The sequence below is a fragment of the Orycteropus afer genome, unplaced genomic scaffold (genome assembly GCF_000298275.1).
Source record: "Orycteropus afer afer isolate SDZICR_OR568_19922 unplaced genomic scaffold, OryAfe1.0 scaffold00045, whole genome shotgun sequence".
In the NCBI taxonomy this organism is placed as follows: domain Eukaryota; kingdom Metazoa; phylum Chordata; class Mammalia; order Tubulidentata; family Orycteropodidae; genus Orycteropus; species Orycteropus afer.
Window position 1 is genome coordinate 11431675 of NW_006921632.1, and position 17428 is coordinate 11449102.

The window sequence follows — 17428 nt, forward strand, 5'->3', positions numbered from 1 at the left end:
TTTGTAAATTAGTCATGTCAAGACCTCCCAAAACCGTTTCTACCTGGATATTTTAACCTAGAGTGGCAGAAAAGGAGTACAAAAATTACTTTTAGGAGGGTAAACACCATTTATAAAGGCAGACAGTGGGAAATTTTATTTTTTAGTATCACTGGCTGTCATCTTATAAATTTATTCATGTGAATGTTGAATAATTACATGATTAACAATAAACAACAACAAAGAAAATCAAACCCCATCAGAACTCAGGACAACCTCATGTATTACGGAGTAGAACTGTTCCGTAAGGTTTTCATGGCTGTAATCTTTAGGGAAGCAGATCACCAGGCCCTTCTATGACACTGCTGTGTAGGTTCTGACCACCAACAAAGAGCTAACATAAAATAGACCAATACAGGTATCCCCAGCTTTTCAAAAGTTCTCTTGATGCCACTTGCTTATATAAAAGACCTATATTAGTACCTCTTTTCACTTATCCAAAGATCTTTGCTCTTACAAAAAAAAGGTGAAAAGTGAAACTAGTGTTGAGCGTGTGTTTTGCAGTGATGGAGCAGCTGGAGTGGCGCTGCCAGCGTTGCCGAGCTCCTTTAGGGGAACTAGACTGAGCATCTCAGGAGCTCTGGTATCGTAGTGCCTAAGGCATTTGACCACTAACAGAAGGCTGGCGGTTCAAACCCATCAGCCACTCCTCGGAAGGAAGGTTGGGCAATCTACTTCCATAGTGATACCGTCTCGGAAAACCAAGGAGGGGTCACTATGAGTCGGGTCCAACTTGACGGCACATAATAACACCAACAACATATTCAGCATCAAGTCACCTTAGTTTTGAACTATGTGTGTGAACATTATAAGTTAAGTCTTATTGAAGGTTTGATGTGTTATTTGGTATGATTTAGTAGGTTATCTTTTAGGTATGAGAATGCTCAAACTTTTTCCCATGTAAAGCCAAACCACTGCCCTCGTGTCTATCATTAATGGTATTGTTTTACACCCATTCTGGCTTAGAAAATTTCACAGGAATGCTCTACTTTCAGAATGGGGCGAGGGTATCAGATTGCAATGGTGGAAATGAGCAGAGAGGAGTCACTCAAATCAACTGTGTCACTCTCTTTGGCTCTCTTTTTGGAATTAAGAGAAAGGAAAACTTGATCTCTAAATGCGACTAATAATTATAATAATAAAAGTTAATTGTGATCATTTAATTTAAAATAATGAGTAAATTGGATGGGAGACAGTTTCCATATTCTCATTTTAAAAATGGGGAATGTTTGATATAGGTGAAGGGAAAAGCAATATAACAAAAGCATGTGACTAGCACAATATCACTAAGGAAAAGGAAGACAAGGAGAGGTGTAGACAATAAAGGCAAATACTATTGCAGACACAATACTGCATTATCAGTAACAGCAAACACTAACCTACAGGTGGGTACATAGGTAGATAAGTATGGGTAGGCAAATGGGAATATATCTGTGACCATACATAGGTTTAGCAGATGATATTCCTACATATGTATTTGCAGTGCTATAAAAATGTCCACATGCAGCTTAAACATAACAGGAGGCAAAGTTAGGATAACTTATTAGCCACAAACATGCACCTTGAGGGAGTAGGTTACTGGTCCTGAGGGCTGGAGACCATGTCACAGGGGACATCAAGCTCAATTGGCACAACAGGTTGTACAAAAATATTGTTCTGTATCTTACTTATTTCAGTGAGTAGCAACTGGGGTCTTAAAAGCTTGTCAGCAGCCATCTAAGTGACAACTATGGTTCTCTCCTTGTGTGGAGCAAAGAAGAGGGAAGAAAATTAAAGAAGCCTGGAAATAATCCAAAGGACTAGTGGACCATGAACCTCAACCTGTATGACTCAGAGACCAGAAGAACTAGATGGTGGCCGGCTACCAATGCCAACCATTTAGAAAGGGATCAGAATTGGAGATCCTGGATAGACTTGGAGAAAAATGTGGAACAAAACTCAAAAACCATTAAAAATAAAACAAAACACCCAGGCTTACTGATAGAGACTGATTGAAACCCGCGAAACTTTGGCCTGGAGTCACCCTTCGGGGCTGGAATTGATCTCAGGTGGCTTCACTCTCAGCAAAACGATAGACAAGTCTAAGTAGGAACTGAACACCTGCCCCAGGGAAATGCATCCTTAGTACAATTAACAACAAAAAAGGTGTGTGTGGGGGCAGGAAGTGACTTCTTTAAATTGGTTAAAGAATCAAGAAGGTTGTTGTTGTGCAGTCTTTTTAAAATGGAAAATACATATTCCGTAAAATTGTCATTTCCGTCTCTGAGCATCTCTTTGCTGAGCCAGTGAATGGCGGTGTCGGAGGGGGCACTGCAGGGCACACTGGACAGACCGCGCAACGAGCCTCCAGTCCTTGTGGTGTTTTCCCCCAGAGGAGAGAAAGCGGCTGTGGCTGGTGATAATGACCCTTGGCTGAGAGCAGGAGGCTAGGGGCCCGGGCGCAGACCCGAAGCCTCTGCTCCCGGTGGACCAACTATTGCGCGTCTGTACGCGGCTGGTGGCTCCGCAGGCAGAGAACGCCAGTGCAGCGAGGGCGCTCGGGGACACAGTCGGCTGCGCGGGGCGGGGCGGGGCGGCCACGAGTCGCAGGTGGATGACGCACCCGGGCCGGCGGAGAAGCAGCCACTTCCTAGAGCCGCCGGCCGGGGCCGCTCGCTGCACTCAGCGCCGGAGCCGGAGCCCACGGCCGCCGCCATGTCCCACCAGACCGGCATCCAAGGTAACGACGCTCGGCGCGGCCCGCGGGGAAGGGGCTCCCGGGAGGCCCAGCAGAGCTAGTTGGGCTGCGGGATGGGCAGGGCCTGAGTCGGGCTCTGGGCGCGGGGCGTCGGTCCCGCGGGGCGAGCCTGGCCTCTTCGCGTCTCCACGGTCCCGTGTCCCGGCGCTCCCGGCCTGCGTCCGTCTCAGCCCCGGCTCGAACGCCGCCACGTTGCAGACAGACCCGACTTTTAGAGGAACGGAGGAAATTGGTTTCTGAAGCGGCGGGGTTGAAGGGGCGTGCCTTCCACTGCCCCCGACATTAGTCCAACTTTCCCTCTCTCTTCATCAGGTAGGGAAGAGCTGGAACGGTGGAGGCGACTGGGGCTGGTACTGCTGTCGACAAACGGGGGAGTTCATTTCACGATCTAAAGACATTGTTAGAGACTTTGACCATAAAAAGAACGATTCCAGAATCTTGTGTATATATAGAAGGGTACTCTCCGAACTCTTAACGCATCCTCTTCTAAAATAGGAATATGAATTGTGTTCTGAGAAACCCTGAGGTGTGTTTCGACCTTTTTCCCAGGGTACTCCCCGGAGAAACTGTAAAGTCTAATGTATGTGACTGCATTTAATCATCTCGTGCAGGCAGTTGAATGTGCAATTATATCTGACGTCCATTATTTCCTGGTTTGAAAATGGGCAGTCTATAAGAGCTGACCTCGTCAAAATAAAATCATATAACCTGAGGTTACTCACTTAATGAGTTCTAATATAAACTAAGCCGTTCCCTTTCCCAGATGGACATTTAATCGTGTGTTTTAAAAGGGTCTTTAACACCACTACCACCACCACCACCGCGACACAAGTAAAACAGTCTAAACCTAAAAGCATTATTTTATTTGTGTGTATTAATTTTGACATTTCATTATGTAATTATTGACTACATGCTTGACTGTATGTATTGACTACATACCTTACAGCAGGCACGACTTACATAATGTGATTCTTGCTGTCAGAAAAGTAGCACAGGAATCAAACTAGAAGGAAATTGAAGCTTTCTAAATTAAAGAATGAACACAAGGATTATGTTATTAAACATATTTGTTCAGTGAGTTTACTCCAGCTTTTTGAGAAATACAAGGTAGAATGCATTTTATTGACTTTAATCTAGAGGATATTTACTGTTGTTTTTAATGGGAAAATTTAGAAAATATAGTACAGGAGGTGGCTATCGTAGGATTACAATTGGACTAAAAGAATGAAACCAAATTTTTAACATTTTCAAATGAATGAAAGTTGTTCTTCAAATTGTCGTGTGTCCATTATTGAATTTGAGTAGCTTCAATATATTTACTCCAGTGTTGTTTCTGCTATGGAATTATCTGGCTACAGCAGATTAGGATATATATATTTATATTTTAAAAGGATATTGACATTTTTTTATTTCTTGATTATACATTGTAATGATGTTATGCGTTTAAGCTTTATCATTTAAATTATTGGTAAGAGTATAAAATTTTTACACATTCAGGATTTTTTTCTTTGTATTATGTTTATTCCTTTCTAAGTAGCAAAGCAAAGTACTAACATATATGTTTAAAAAAATAGTTTTACTTTTGTTTATCTTTTATCACAGCTAGTGAAGATGTTAAAGATATCTTTGCCAGAGCAAGAAATGGAAAATACAGACTTCTGAAAATATCTATTGAAAATGGTAAGTTAAACGTTTAAAATTATCTCTTGTCCCTGGATTATTGGGTATCGTATTTCAAATTAATGTGAAAAGTTCAAAGCTTTCTGTTGGTAAACTTATCAGCCTTTAAGGTAACTTAGACCTGCACACTTTGGGCAAGTTCCCATGGGCCCATGCTTACCTTTGAATTGTGTAGCAGACTATCAGGGATATAGAAACATGTTTTTCAGTATGACGCCTTCCTATTTTACTTTTGTGTCTCAGTTTCTGCATCACATTTCATTTCTAATGTCAGTGTTTCCATATCTGGAATGGAAATCAGTAAACATCCAAAAATATAGTTACATGTTCATTGTTTTTCAGTAAAGTTAGTTTTAAAGTAGAAAAAGTATTTTTCAGACTCTCCTATTTTTTTCCACCTGATCGTAACCCACGCTACTGAAAAAGAAAGCCCAAAGCAAACTCCCTGCCTTTCAGTCAGATCTGACTTATAGCGACCTCTCCTCGGGTTTCCGAGGCAGTATCACTGCGGAAGTAGATTGCCCAATGTTCCTTAGAGGAGTGGCTGGTGGGTTTGAACCGCCAGCCTTCTCTTTAGCAGTCAGATGCCTTGGGCACTACGCTACTGGAGCTCCCGAAATGATTACTTTATATGTTATTCAGGGACAATTCTAAGGATGTAACAAACTTCTGTGATTCTTTTAAAATAATTCTGTAAGCAGTGAAAATGGTTGGAAAGAATCTTTCCATGACTACTTCAGGGAGATTTGAATTTGAGTAATTAATATTATAGCTACTTGATCATAAATGAATAATGTTAAAATAGTCCATTGGCCTAATTTAGTTAAGTACCTTAAAATATTTTTGCTTTGCAAAGATACCTAGTTCTTTCATAAACTGGAAGTAAATGTAATTTGCTTTCCGTTTTTTGCTTATATATTAAAATTATCAGGAATACTTTGTAAAATGTGCCGTAAAAATACCATGCATTTGAAAAATTGTTTTTCTCATATAGGAACGTAGATAAACGTTAAAGATCTGGTTAAATGAGCTCTAATTTCTATTTTATCATTTTTTAGCTAACTGTCGTCTTTAAGGAGGGAAAACACAACTATTTCTCAAACTATTATTTTCTGTTTTTTTATTTTGGGAAGATTTCTAAAATAAGGAAACTAAAAAGACCTATAATACAACAAATACCTGTATTTCCCCTTAAATTGATAATGCTAATATTTTATCATACTTGCTTCAAGTGTTTTTTTAATTTAATATTTTTTTCTGAAATTAACCAATTCTGTTTACTGACTTCCTTTCCCTAAGGCAACTACATTAAGAATTATTTTGTTTTGTTGTTACATGTATCCCCAAATAACAGCATTATTTTAAGTTTCCATAAATGACTATTCTACATCTTTCTGTTTTCTCTAAATGTTCCTTTTGGAATTAGTTTTGATACATGAGATATGCCATACGGATATTATTTACCTATTCCCTTATTGATGAACATTTAGTCTATTTCCAATTTTCATTGTTATCCATTGCTGTACATATGTGCAGCAGATTCTTTATGCAGAGTGTATTTTCAATTTTACTTGATTCTGCCAAATAGACCTTCGAAGTGGCTCTGTTTATGCTTCTACACAAATTTTTAATCTATACCATTATGGAAAAATAGGAGCTAAAACTGTTTTTATCCATGTTAATTTTAGAAGTTTCACTTTTGAGTGGTAGTACATCTATGTAAGTATCATTTGTTGAAAATTTATAGACATTTTGGAAAATAGAATCATTCATTATTTGGCCATCCAGCTCAACTAATATGATCATTTTTTTATGTTCCTTTTGTGTATCATTACCATATATATAACATTATTGTGATCAAGTAATATTAAAACAGTTTTTAATTCTGTTTTATATTGTAAGTATTTTCTGTTCTACCACTTTTTTCCTTTTAATTATTTAATAGGAATCATAATAATTATTAAATAACTACTTTTTAAAACTATAGTACTTTTCAGCTCACTGCCATTTGACATTTCAAACTGTTCCTGTATTTTTTAAAATTATTCTTCATAGAGCAACTTGTGATTGGTTCCTGTAGTCAACCTTCAGATTCATGGGATAAGGATTATGATTTCTTTGTTCTACCCCTGCTGGAAGAAAAACAACCATGCTATATATTATTCAGGTTAGATTCTCAGAATGCCCAGGGATATGAGTGGATATTCATTGCATGGTCTCCAGATCATTCTCATGTAAGTAATTTTTTGTAATACATTTAATATTAAATGTTAGAAAGAATTCTTTTTTTTTTCCTAAAATGTCCTAGGCCAAAAGAAGATTAAGAAGCAAAAATCATTTGCCATAAAAAAAGAACGATCATAGGGGAAGAAAAATCCTTGGATTGGTAATTTGGAATCAGGACTAATATTCTAGGAGTTAGAAATTTTGCTCTTGAAATCAAAATAATTGTTTATTTTAAACTTAAAAATGTGGCAATTTTAAGTGACTTCTGTGGGCCTCTTTAAAAAAAATCTACTTTGCTCTGAGAATAGTAATTACAATAATTCTGAGGGCTAATTGCACATCATACTAAATATTATTAATATTCACCATATATTACTAGTAGCTACCGGAGCTCTGGTAGCATAGTGGCTAAGAGACTTGCCTGCTAACCAGACGGCTGGCGGTTCAAACCCACCAGCCACTCCTCGGAAGGAAGGTTGGGCAATCCTACTTCCGTAGTGATACTGCCTTGGAAACCCAAGGAGGGGTCGCTATGAGTTGGGTTTGACTCGACGGCACATAACAACAACAACAACAACCGTTCAAGAAATAGGCACGTCACACATGTATTTCTTTAGAAAAGTTGGTTAGTAAATTGATAAATAGATAAAAAAAACTGCATTGATATATGAATATTGTCCATTATTTTGAAGATTAATTCCTGTATTTGTTATAGAATAACTTTTTTTTTTAACGTTAATCTCCATGTCTTTCTCAAAGGATCATCTTGCCCTCTTTAATTCCTCACATTCTATCTGAAAGAAATATTGTTTTTGCCTATGTAGGATTATGAAATTCTTTCTGTTGGTTGATAATTATGTTTAGTAATTCTTTGTAGATGTTAGTAGACCCTTTAATAATAATATATATTTCTTTTCATCTTTATGCCCCTCATAGAATCGTAGATGCCATAGGTACAACAAGAATATTTGATTCTTGAACAGCTTAATTTGTAGTACCTGGGTTTGCTTTGAGTAAAATGTCAGTATCTAGGTTACTTCATTTCAATGATGTTTTTTCCCCCATCTTTTAAAGTAGTTTTTTATTCTTCAGCTAATGTTATTCTTTGAAAAATGCGAAATTTTTTTAAAATTAGAATTTTCCCCTTTTTGAAAAATAAGACTTACACTATAAATTGAAATCTGCTTTAATAGCCATTGATGTAACTAACTCCTCCTTGTTAGGTGTCATTGAGTCAGTTCTGACTCAGAGTGACCCTGTGTGCAACAGAACAAAACACTTCCCAGCCCTGCACCATCCTCCAAATCCTTGTCATGCTTGAGCCCATCATTGCAGCTCCTGTGTCAATACATCTTGTTGAGGGTCTTCCCCTCTTTCGCAGACCCTCTACTATATTTACCAAGCATTGTATCCTTCTCCAAGGACTAGTCCCTTCTGACAGTATGATCAAAGTGTGTGAGATGAAGTCTGGCCATTCTTCTAAGGAGCGTTCAGGCTCTTGGACTTCTTCCAAGACAGATTTGTTAGTTCCTTTGGCAGTCCATGGTATTTTCAGCAGTCTTTGCTAACAACACAGTTCAGATGCTTCAGTTCTTCAGCCTTGCTTATTCATTGCCCAGCTTTCATATGCGTATGAAACTATTGCAAATACCAAGGCTTGCGTTAGATGCCCCTTAGGTTTCAAAGTGACATCTTTGCTCTTTAATATTTTCAGTAGGTTTTTTGCAGCAGATTTGTCCAGCAGAATATGGCATATGATTTCTTAAGTACTTAGATGCTCATTTTATGATTATTTGTATAAACATTTTAGCATATTAGTAGGTTTTAGCTTTTCACAGTTTATTTTTAATGCTTTCTTTTGTAATATGTTTTCATTTGTAAACTCAGTAAACTTTCACAACTATATAGGTTCGTCAAAAAATGTTGTATGCAGCAACAAGAGCAACTTTGAAAAAGGAATTTGGAGGTGGTCACATTAAAGATGAAGTATTTGGAACAGTAAAGGTACAAAACTTAAGTATTTATTAGTATTGGGCAATCTACTTCTGTAGTGATACTCCCTTGGAAACCATTGGAGGGGTTTCTATGAGTCAGATCCGACTTGACAGCAGTGAGTTTTTTCATGTTGCAGTTAAAATACTTTGAATAGACCTTCTAGGTAATAGATAAGTAATAAATAATATGAACTCAGATTAATATATAAGCATAAGGATAAGAGAAAATAATGTTATATTTAATGATATGTAGCTCTCATGGTGTAGTGCCTAAGGCATTTGACTGCTAACCAGAGGGCTGGTGGTTCAAACCTAGCAGCCACTCCTCGGAAGGAAGATTGAGTGATCTACTTCTGTAGTGATACTGTCTCAGAAACCCAAGTAGGGGTTGCTATGAGTCAGATCTGACTCCACGGCATTGAGGATTTTTTGAAGTTTACCAGTGAGTTTGTAATTTATTAATTACTTTGAATTTATTAATTTGTACCTATTTAACGTAACAAGTAAAATGGAAAAATTATACTTAGGCTTTTAAAATATGTTGGGGTGTTCTTTGTTAAATCATAGGTCATAGACTTCAAAAACTGAAACACACCTTAGGTCAACCCTTTCATCTAGTTCACAATTTTTAATTGTAGGAGGATGGAGAGATAGAAAAGTGAGGGGCTGCTTGAAAGAGACAATAATTTTTACATACCTTGAGCAGTTATACCCATTTTCTAGAAGCAGTAACTATATCAAGCTAAAATATTAAGGCATGTAAATTAATGGCTAAATTAATTTAAATAATTCATAAAATAATTGAGACAGTCAATTAAGATAAATAAATTAAGGTAAAGAATTCTTTGTCACAAAATTTATAAGGTAAATATATTTATTTATACATATACACTCAAATTAAGAAAATGGAAATACATTTTTTGAGTTGTTACAGGTTTTTTTGGAACTTTTATTCTAATTCAGAAACTAATATAATCTTGTGGAAAGAGCACAAGACTTGATGGGGATACATTGCTTGTTCACCATTAATTGTGACACTGACTCAATTCTATGAGTTTTGGTCTTCCAGACCACAAAGTTATAGGGATAAGTAGGCCTCTTTGGAGTATTTCTTTTTTTCTTTGAGTAGGAGCTCTGGTAGCATAGTGCCTAAGGCACTTGACTGCTAACCAGGAGGCTGGCAGTTCAAACCCACCAGCCACTCCTCAGAAGGAAGGTAGGGCAATCCTACTTCCGTAGTGATAACTGCCTTGGAAACCCAAGGAGGGGTCACTATGAGTCGGGGCCGACTCGACGGCAAATAACAACAACAACAACATAAGAACTGTAATAATTTTATATGAAGAATTGTAGAAGAATCACATAAATCATTGTAGTATAGGATTCATAGTCTGAGTATGTTGATTATGAATAATGATAAGGCAGGTTTCCCCAGCTAGTTAATTGTAATTGTCCTGTAGATTTGAAGCATGACCAGGTTCATCATGTAGCTGAACTCTCCAACTTCGTGTTCACAGAAAAGATTTACTCATTATAAAACTAGAAAATGAAGAGTCGATACTTCTCATAAAGGTTTGAAACCTGTAAAATAGAGAGTTAAGTATAAGAAAAGATAAAAAATTCTTAAAGTACTCTCACTGTGATTTTACTTAGACAATAATTGATAACTGTCCATTTCTGTACTTTCAGGAAGATGTATCACTACATGGATATAAAAAATATTTGTTATCACAATCTTCCCCTGCCCCGTTGACTGCCGCTGAGGAAGAATTACGACAGATTAAAATTAATGAGGTAAATTACAGCTTTGAAACACTCGGAAGATTTTAGTGTTTGAAAATACCATTGATAAATGTTGATAGGTAACGAGAAAATAAATGAGTGAGGGAGGGAGCTTGGGTTTGTTCAGCTTAGTATAGAAACGAGGCTGTGTTTAATGTGTTTTCAGGAAAAAGATGTTAAGAATGAATATTAAACCTCTTATCAATTCCATAAATAGCTTTTTTCTCTCTTTATAATGTATGTGCCAGAGTAGTAGTATATCTTCTTTTTGGGAATACACTTGTTTTTAACCTTGTACTTTGAAGAAATGGGAAAAGTACCCGTTTGATGTGAAGAATATTATAATAAGGTTGACTGAAGCAGGTTGTTTTGTTTTGTTATTTCAGGGACAAGTGATGACTAAAAAGAGTAAAGTCTAATTGCTATAGGATGTTTAGGATCTGTGGAAGGTCTAGAAATTAGTTTCAGTGAACATATAATAGAACAGTTATTTGATTACTTAACACATTAGAGTTAATGAATTTCAACCTTATTTTAGTATATCATATTTTCATTTATCTAATTATGAGTCAGAATAGCTATTATATTCTACTGCAGTTTTACAGAAAAGAAAACAAGTAGCAGTCACCACTATTAGAGGGAAATCAGTTTGGAAAGTGTTTGAAAATTTTTTAATACTAACCTGTAGCAAGGATCTGTCATTATACTATTTAACTTGAGTTATTTGAGTAGGACTTTTATTAATATTTTTACAAGTTTGATAGTTTGTTTTATTCTTTGCAATCAGAACCCAGAGGATCATATTGGGGTATGCATTTGCATATATTCTATAATGTTTCATTATCTAATATCATTTATGCTGTAGAATCTCCATTCATGTTTTTTTTTTAATTAAAATTTCTATTTGATTCTCTGTTGGAAGGAACACTGCAAATGAGACCCTAAACTAGCTATCATTTATCGAATATACATAAATCTTAAACTTGTGCATTGAAAGCTTTCTTGAAGTATCCTTCTCTCTTCCAGTACATGTGCACCTGTGTTCTAGTAAAGAAAGCTCTCTGTCTGGAACTTCTGCAGTAGTATAACTTGTTGAGCTGTACTGTGTCCTTGTATACTGTTTGTACTCCTTTCAATTCAGTGCATGGTGTCTGTGTTGCATTTTATGTCAAAAAGAACAAAGTGAAGCTTTATACAATAGTGTATGTATATCACATTGTTCATAAATTTTTATCAAGTTTTGTAATTATTGTTGTTATCTGATAACACTTTAAAGAGCTTTGTGTATCATTGAAATTTTACCAAAACAAAATATATAAGCAAACAAAATCCCCAAAGCCCCATGACCACAGCACACTCATTTAAACCTTCACTCCAGACATTTTCATGAAGATGTGTCATGCACTCTGCATGTTGACCAGTTGCTAGCAGGACCATGAACAAATGTGAACAAGAATTTTCTTTTTAAGTTCATAGTGTTTTAAGTGTTTCTTTTAATTATAGTTTGGGCAAGCTTTAAATGATGTTTACTTTATAGAGATTGGGTTTTCTTATTATCTTTGCCATATGACAATGAAAAATGCTAAACCCTTACCAGTAAATTAAATATCCTATCATATTTAGGTACAAACTGATGTGAGTGTGGACACTAAGCATCAAACACTACAAGGAGTAGCATTTCCTATTTCTCAAGAAGCTTTTCAGGCTTTGGAAAAGTTGAGTAACAGACAGCTCAACTATGTGCAGTTGGTAAGAGACGGAATGATTATTTAGAAATGCCTATTCTTACTAATAGGCTTGTATAAGGTTTATTTTCAACCAAGTTTGAATTTTTTTTTTTAAATTATAAAAAAAAATGTGTTTTGTTTGCTAAAAATCAAATAATACAGAACACTTTGTGTTATCTCCTCATTTAATACACATTTTTAAAATGAATTCTGTGTATCTGTTTTAATGAATATTTTCTTATTGACAGGAAATAGATATTAAAAATGAAATTATAATTTTGGCCAACACTACAAATACAGAGCTAAAAGATTTGCCAAAGAGGATTCCCAAGGATTCAGCACGCTATCATTTCTTTCTGTATAAACATTCCCATGAGGGAGACTATTTGGAGTCCATAGGTATATGATATATTATTTTTAACATGCTACTTTCAATTAATTTGTATTTCAGCAAGATATCCTTACTGATTTCTTGCCCAGAGGGCTTAGATGTTTTATGAGGCTTAATGCTTGCTTTAATTGATATACTGCTAATTTTAATTTTATTTTTATTTAGTTTTTATTTATTCAATGCCTGGATACACATGCAGTATAAGAGAACGGATGCTGTATTCCAGCTGCAAGAGTCCTCTGCTAGAAATCGTAGAACGAGAACTACAAATGGATGTAATTAGAAAGGTAGACCAATCTATTTATTTACAAATTTTCATTATTTATTAGAGTTTTTCTTCTCCATGTAGCTCATGATATATTGTGATTTATAAATAAAAGTATATATCTTTCTTGTTCAGGTCATAAATCCTTATAATCTCTGTTACTCTAGGTACCTGGGGATAATCTGTCATGACGTCCATCTCCCAGTAGATATGGTAGCCATGAACCACATGTGGTTACTTACATATAAATTACTTCCAATTAAATAAAATTTAAAAATCCAGTTCCTTAATTGTACTAGCCACATTTCAAGTGCTCATTAGCCACATGTGTCTAGTGGTTATTATATTGGATAGTATAGATTTATAGAATATTTCTGTCGTTGCAGAGAGTTCTGCTGGACAGTGTGCTGTAATTATTTCTGGACTCCTATGTTAATAAGATCTACAGTCTCCACTTAAAACTGTATGAATCATAGGATGACTGGGAGTCTTACTAATTGTTGGGGAAGGGGGTGAAATAGCGAAAGCATTTTTCCGATGCAGTAAATCTTTATGGAAGCAGATTGCTCTATCTTCCTTCTGTGCAGTGGCCGATGGGACTGAATTGCCAACCCTCTGGTTAGAAGTCAAATGCCTTAGGCACTACACCACCAGAACTCCTAAATATCAATTTTCTTAATTTTTGAAAAATTAAGTCCTTTAACACTTAAAACTACCAGTGTTTTAAGTTCTGAACCCTTCTAGTTTTTTAAGTTCTCAAGAATCCGCTTCTTGTTAGGTGCTGTAGAGTCAGTTTTGACTCATAGCAACCCTTCGTACAACAGAACAAAACACTGCCTGCTCCTGTGCCAGCATCACATCCTTGCTATTCCTGAGCCCATCACTGCAGCCACTGTGTCAATCTATCTTGTTGAGGGCCTTTCTGTTTTTCGTTGATCCTCCACTTTACCAAGCATGATATCCTTCTCCAGGGAATGGTTCCTTCTGACATGACCAAAGTAGGTCAGACGAAGTGTGGCATTCTCGCTTCCAAGGAGCATTCTGGCTGCACTGCTTCCCCTACAGATTTGTTAGTTCTTTTGACAGTCGATGGTACTTTCAGTATTCTTCACCAACACCACAACTCAAAAGCCTCAATACTTCTTTGATCTTCCTTATTCATTGTCCAACTTTCGCATGCATATGAGGCAATTGAAAATACCATGGCTTGGGTTAGGTGCACCTTACTCTTCAAAGAGATAGCGTTGCTTTTCAGCACTTGAAAGAGGTCTTTTGCAGCAGATTTGCCCAATGTAATTAATACTGATTTCTTGACTGATGCTTCCATTGGTGTTGATTATGGAGCCAAGTAATTATGGAAATCTTTGACAACTTCAATCTTTTCTCCATTTGTCCTGATGCTGCTTATTGTTCCAGTTGTGAGGATTTTCATGTTCTTTATATTGAAGTGTAATCCATACTGCAGACTGTAGTCTTTAATCTTCACCAGTAAGTGCTTCAAGTCATCCTCACTTTCAGCAAGCAGGGTTATGTGTCATCTGCGTATCACAGGTTGTTAATGATTCTTCCTCAGTCCTGATGCTGTGTTCTTCTGCATATAGTCCAGCTTCTCAGATTATTTGCTCAGCGTACAGATTGAATAAGTATGGTGAAAGGATAAAACCCTGACTTGATTTTAAACCATGCAATAGTATCCCCTTGTTCTGTTCAAACAACAGTTTCCTGGCCTATGTACAGGTTCCTCATGAGCTCAATTAAGTGTTCTGGAATTCCCATTCTTCTCAATGTTATCCATAATTGTTATGATGCACACAGTCGAATGCCTTTGCATAGTCAGTAAAACACAAGTAAACATCTCTCTGGTATTCTTTGAATCAACTTAGCAGCAGTCAGCTGACTTTTTCTACGAAGGGCCAGATGGTAAATATCTTGGGCCTTGCCAGACCACATGGGTTCTGTTGTATATTCCTTGTTTTCATTTTGTTTTTTTCACAGCTCTTAAAAAAATGTAAAAACTATGCTTACTTTTGGTTGAATTTGTCTTGCAGGTCATAGTTTGCTGACCCCTGTTTAGAGTGATCTCAGGTGATGAAAAGACCATGAGTAATGTTTCTTAAATATATCCCTAAAAACTCCTTCAGGTTGATTCTAACTCTATAGGATAGGGTAGAACTGCCCCATAAGGTTTCCAAGGCTATAAATCTTCATGAAAGTAGTCTGCCAAATCTTTCATCCATGGAATGGCTGGTGTGTTTAAACTGCTGACCTTTTGGTTATCATCCAAATGCTTTAACCACTGCATCACCTGGGTGCCTTTCTTAATTATATATCCGAATGTAAAAATGGCATGGTGGGGGCTTCTGATCTCCACTAACATCATGAGGAGAGAGAATCAGCATCAGCATCAGCCCAAGGCTGATTTCTGTGAAATAGAAGTCAAACATACCTTCTAACCTTTTTACCAATTCTGACATCAGCCATCCCTCCCATGGCACCCTTTACTTCTGTGTTGGGTTTGATAATTCGTTGCAATAGCCACACAGAACTCACAGACGATATTCAAAATTATGGGATGTATTTGGGAAGCAACAGATTACAATTCAGGATTAGGTACGACTAGGATATAGTTCTTCAGTGAGGTCAGCTTCTTCTTACTGTGCCTGAGGGCCATCCTCTGTAGCTCTTGTCCCCTTGGTCCCTACTATACCTGGGCAAAGCTCTTTAGCTCTGCCAGTAAGCCTTGGCCTGAAGGCACTAAGCTCTCTCTCACTGTGTGTCAGGAGCCTAGCTTCGCCAAGTGCTAGAGGCACCCTGCTCTACTAGTAAGCCTTTTGCTCCAAGGCACACTCAGCTCTTTGGCTCAGTAGGTCAGCATGTCAACTGTAGCCACCTTGCTTCATGGGCAAGGAAGCCCACCATGCCATCTTGCGCTGGTGTCCTGGTTCTGCTGCCACCATTTCTCTGCCAGTGCTCCTCAGAGCCTTTGCTGTCTTGGTGTTACAGCTCTTTCTTTGTCTCCTGGGACTAGGAGGTTTTCAGCATAGGGACCCTGGATCCAAAGATTGCTCTGCTCCTGGCTCTGCTTCTTGGTGGTAGAGAGGCCCTCTCTTTCTACCGCTGGAAAGGCTCATTTTAAGCCAAGCAGGATGCCAAACTGACCAATCTCATTAGAGTTTCATATACCATATTTGCATGGTACCATTTGCAAGGGTTCTATACACCTTATTTGCGTAGTTCATTCAGTTATTCTGTGGGAGTTACAAGATCATGACAAGAAAGGCCATATAAAAGTGATCAATCACACCACACCAAGTAACTTGAGAATATAGCGATGGCTTCTGTTTTTAAAGATTAAATTGAAGCAGTATGAAGAAACCAAATAGAATTGGTTGTAACTGATTATCTATTCAAGTAACTCATGTAGCCCCCACCCTTCAAAAACAAACTACTTATGTATGATGCTGATTGGAATGGGTGTTTTGTATTTATTTATGAGCATTTGTATTCATTTCACACTTCAAAACTGACTTGTTCCTTGTATTAGGTTGTGCTTATATTGAATGTTACACTTTTTTATATTGCATTACATTATTAATCTCATCTTTTACAGATCGAGATAGATAATGGAGATGAATTGACTGCAGACTTCCTTTATGAAGAAGTACATCCCAAGCAGCATGCACATAAGCAAAGTTTTGCAAAACCAAAAGGTCCTGCAGGAAAAAGAGGAATTCGAAGACTAATTAGGGGTCCAGCTGAAACAGAAGCCTCTACTGATTAAAATGATTATATTAAGCATTACAATACTAGTTTTTTAAAAGTCTAGCTTTTAGTACAGGAGAACTGAAATCATTCCATGTTGATATAGTAGAAAAAAATTGTAATTTTTCAAAATTAGCACTTTTCACTTGTGTGTTTTTAAAATTAATGTTATAGAAGATTCATGATTTCTATTTTGAGTTAAAGCTAGGAAAGGATTCAACATAATATGTATAATTCTGGCGCACTTTTCATAAAATGATGATTCCACACTTTCACATAATTCTTAAAATTTTATAGTTGGGCTAATTTCAGAAAGTCTAACGTCTCAAAGTAGGATATACTGAATAATACTCTTTAGGGAGATATTTTTTTTTCTAAGAGGGAATACCTTAAATTATTCATTCTACTTACTGAGTACATTAAGGACCAAGTTGGATTATTTTCTAAGATTAAAATTTAGTGTGCCTTGGAAAAGGCAGAAAGTTGCTTTTTCTGAGGAATAATGCTGTCAGACAGTCATGTCTGCAACTTTTAGAAACATAGTGCTTTACTGCAGCAGTGTTTTCTATTTGGCTTTTTGTTTTTTAATGGCATTGATATTTTGGAAGATCATTCTCAAACTTTACCAAAATTAAACCCATTGCCATCAAGTCTGTTCTGACTCGGCTATCCTATAGGACAAGGAGCTCTGGTGCTGCAGTGCCTGAGGCATTTGGCTGCTAACCAGAAGGTTGGCCATTCAAACCCTCCATGAAAGGAAGATGAGGCAATCTAAATCTACTTAAAGATTTATTGTTGGAAACTTAGTAGGGGTCACTGTGACTC

At 36.9% G+C, this 17428-nt stretch overlaps 1 protein-coding gene across 1 annotated transcript; it reads left to right on the top strand.

The window, feature by feature from the left end:
* The first annotated feature begins 2733 nt into the window (after positions 1-2733).
* On the top strand, positions 2734-16622 carry TWF1 (twinfilin actin binding protein 1). Its single transcript, XM_042780538.1, has 10 exons — positions 2734-2758; positions 4379-4456; positions 6512-6690; positions 8591-8686; positions 10366-10470; positions 11246-11266; positions 12082-12207; positions 12434-12584; positions 12742-12863; positions 16452-16622. Exons 1-10 carry the CDS (start codon positions 2734-2736, stop codon positions 16620-16622), a joined length of 1074 nt encoding a protein of 357 aa, XP_042636472.1.
* The last annotated feature ends 806 nt before the right edge of the window (positions 16623-17428 follow it).

Bases quoted from the DNA above. Each gene is read 5' to 3' on its own strand.
- TWF1 (XM_042780538.1), top strand. From the start codon at position 2,734: ATGTCCCACCAGACCGGCATCCAAG. The intron at 6,691-8,590 runs GTAAGTAATTTT...ACAACTATATAG, and splicing joins GGTCTCCAGATCATTCTCAT to GTTCGTCAAAAAATGTTGTA. The intron at 8,687-10,365 runs GTACAAAACTTA...CTGTACTTTCAG, and splicing joins AAGTATTTGGAACAGTAAAG to GAAGATGTATCACTACATGG.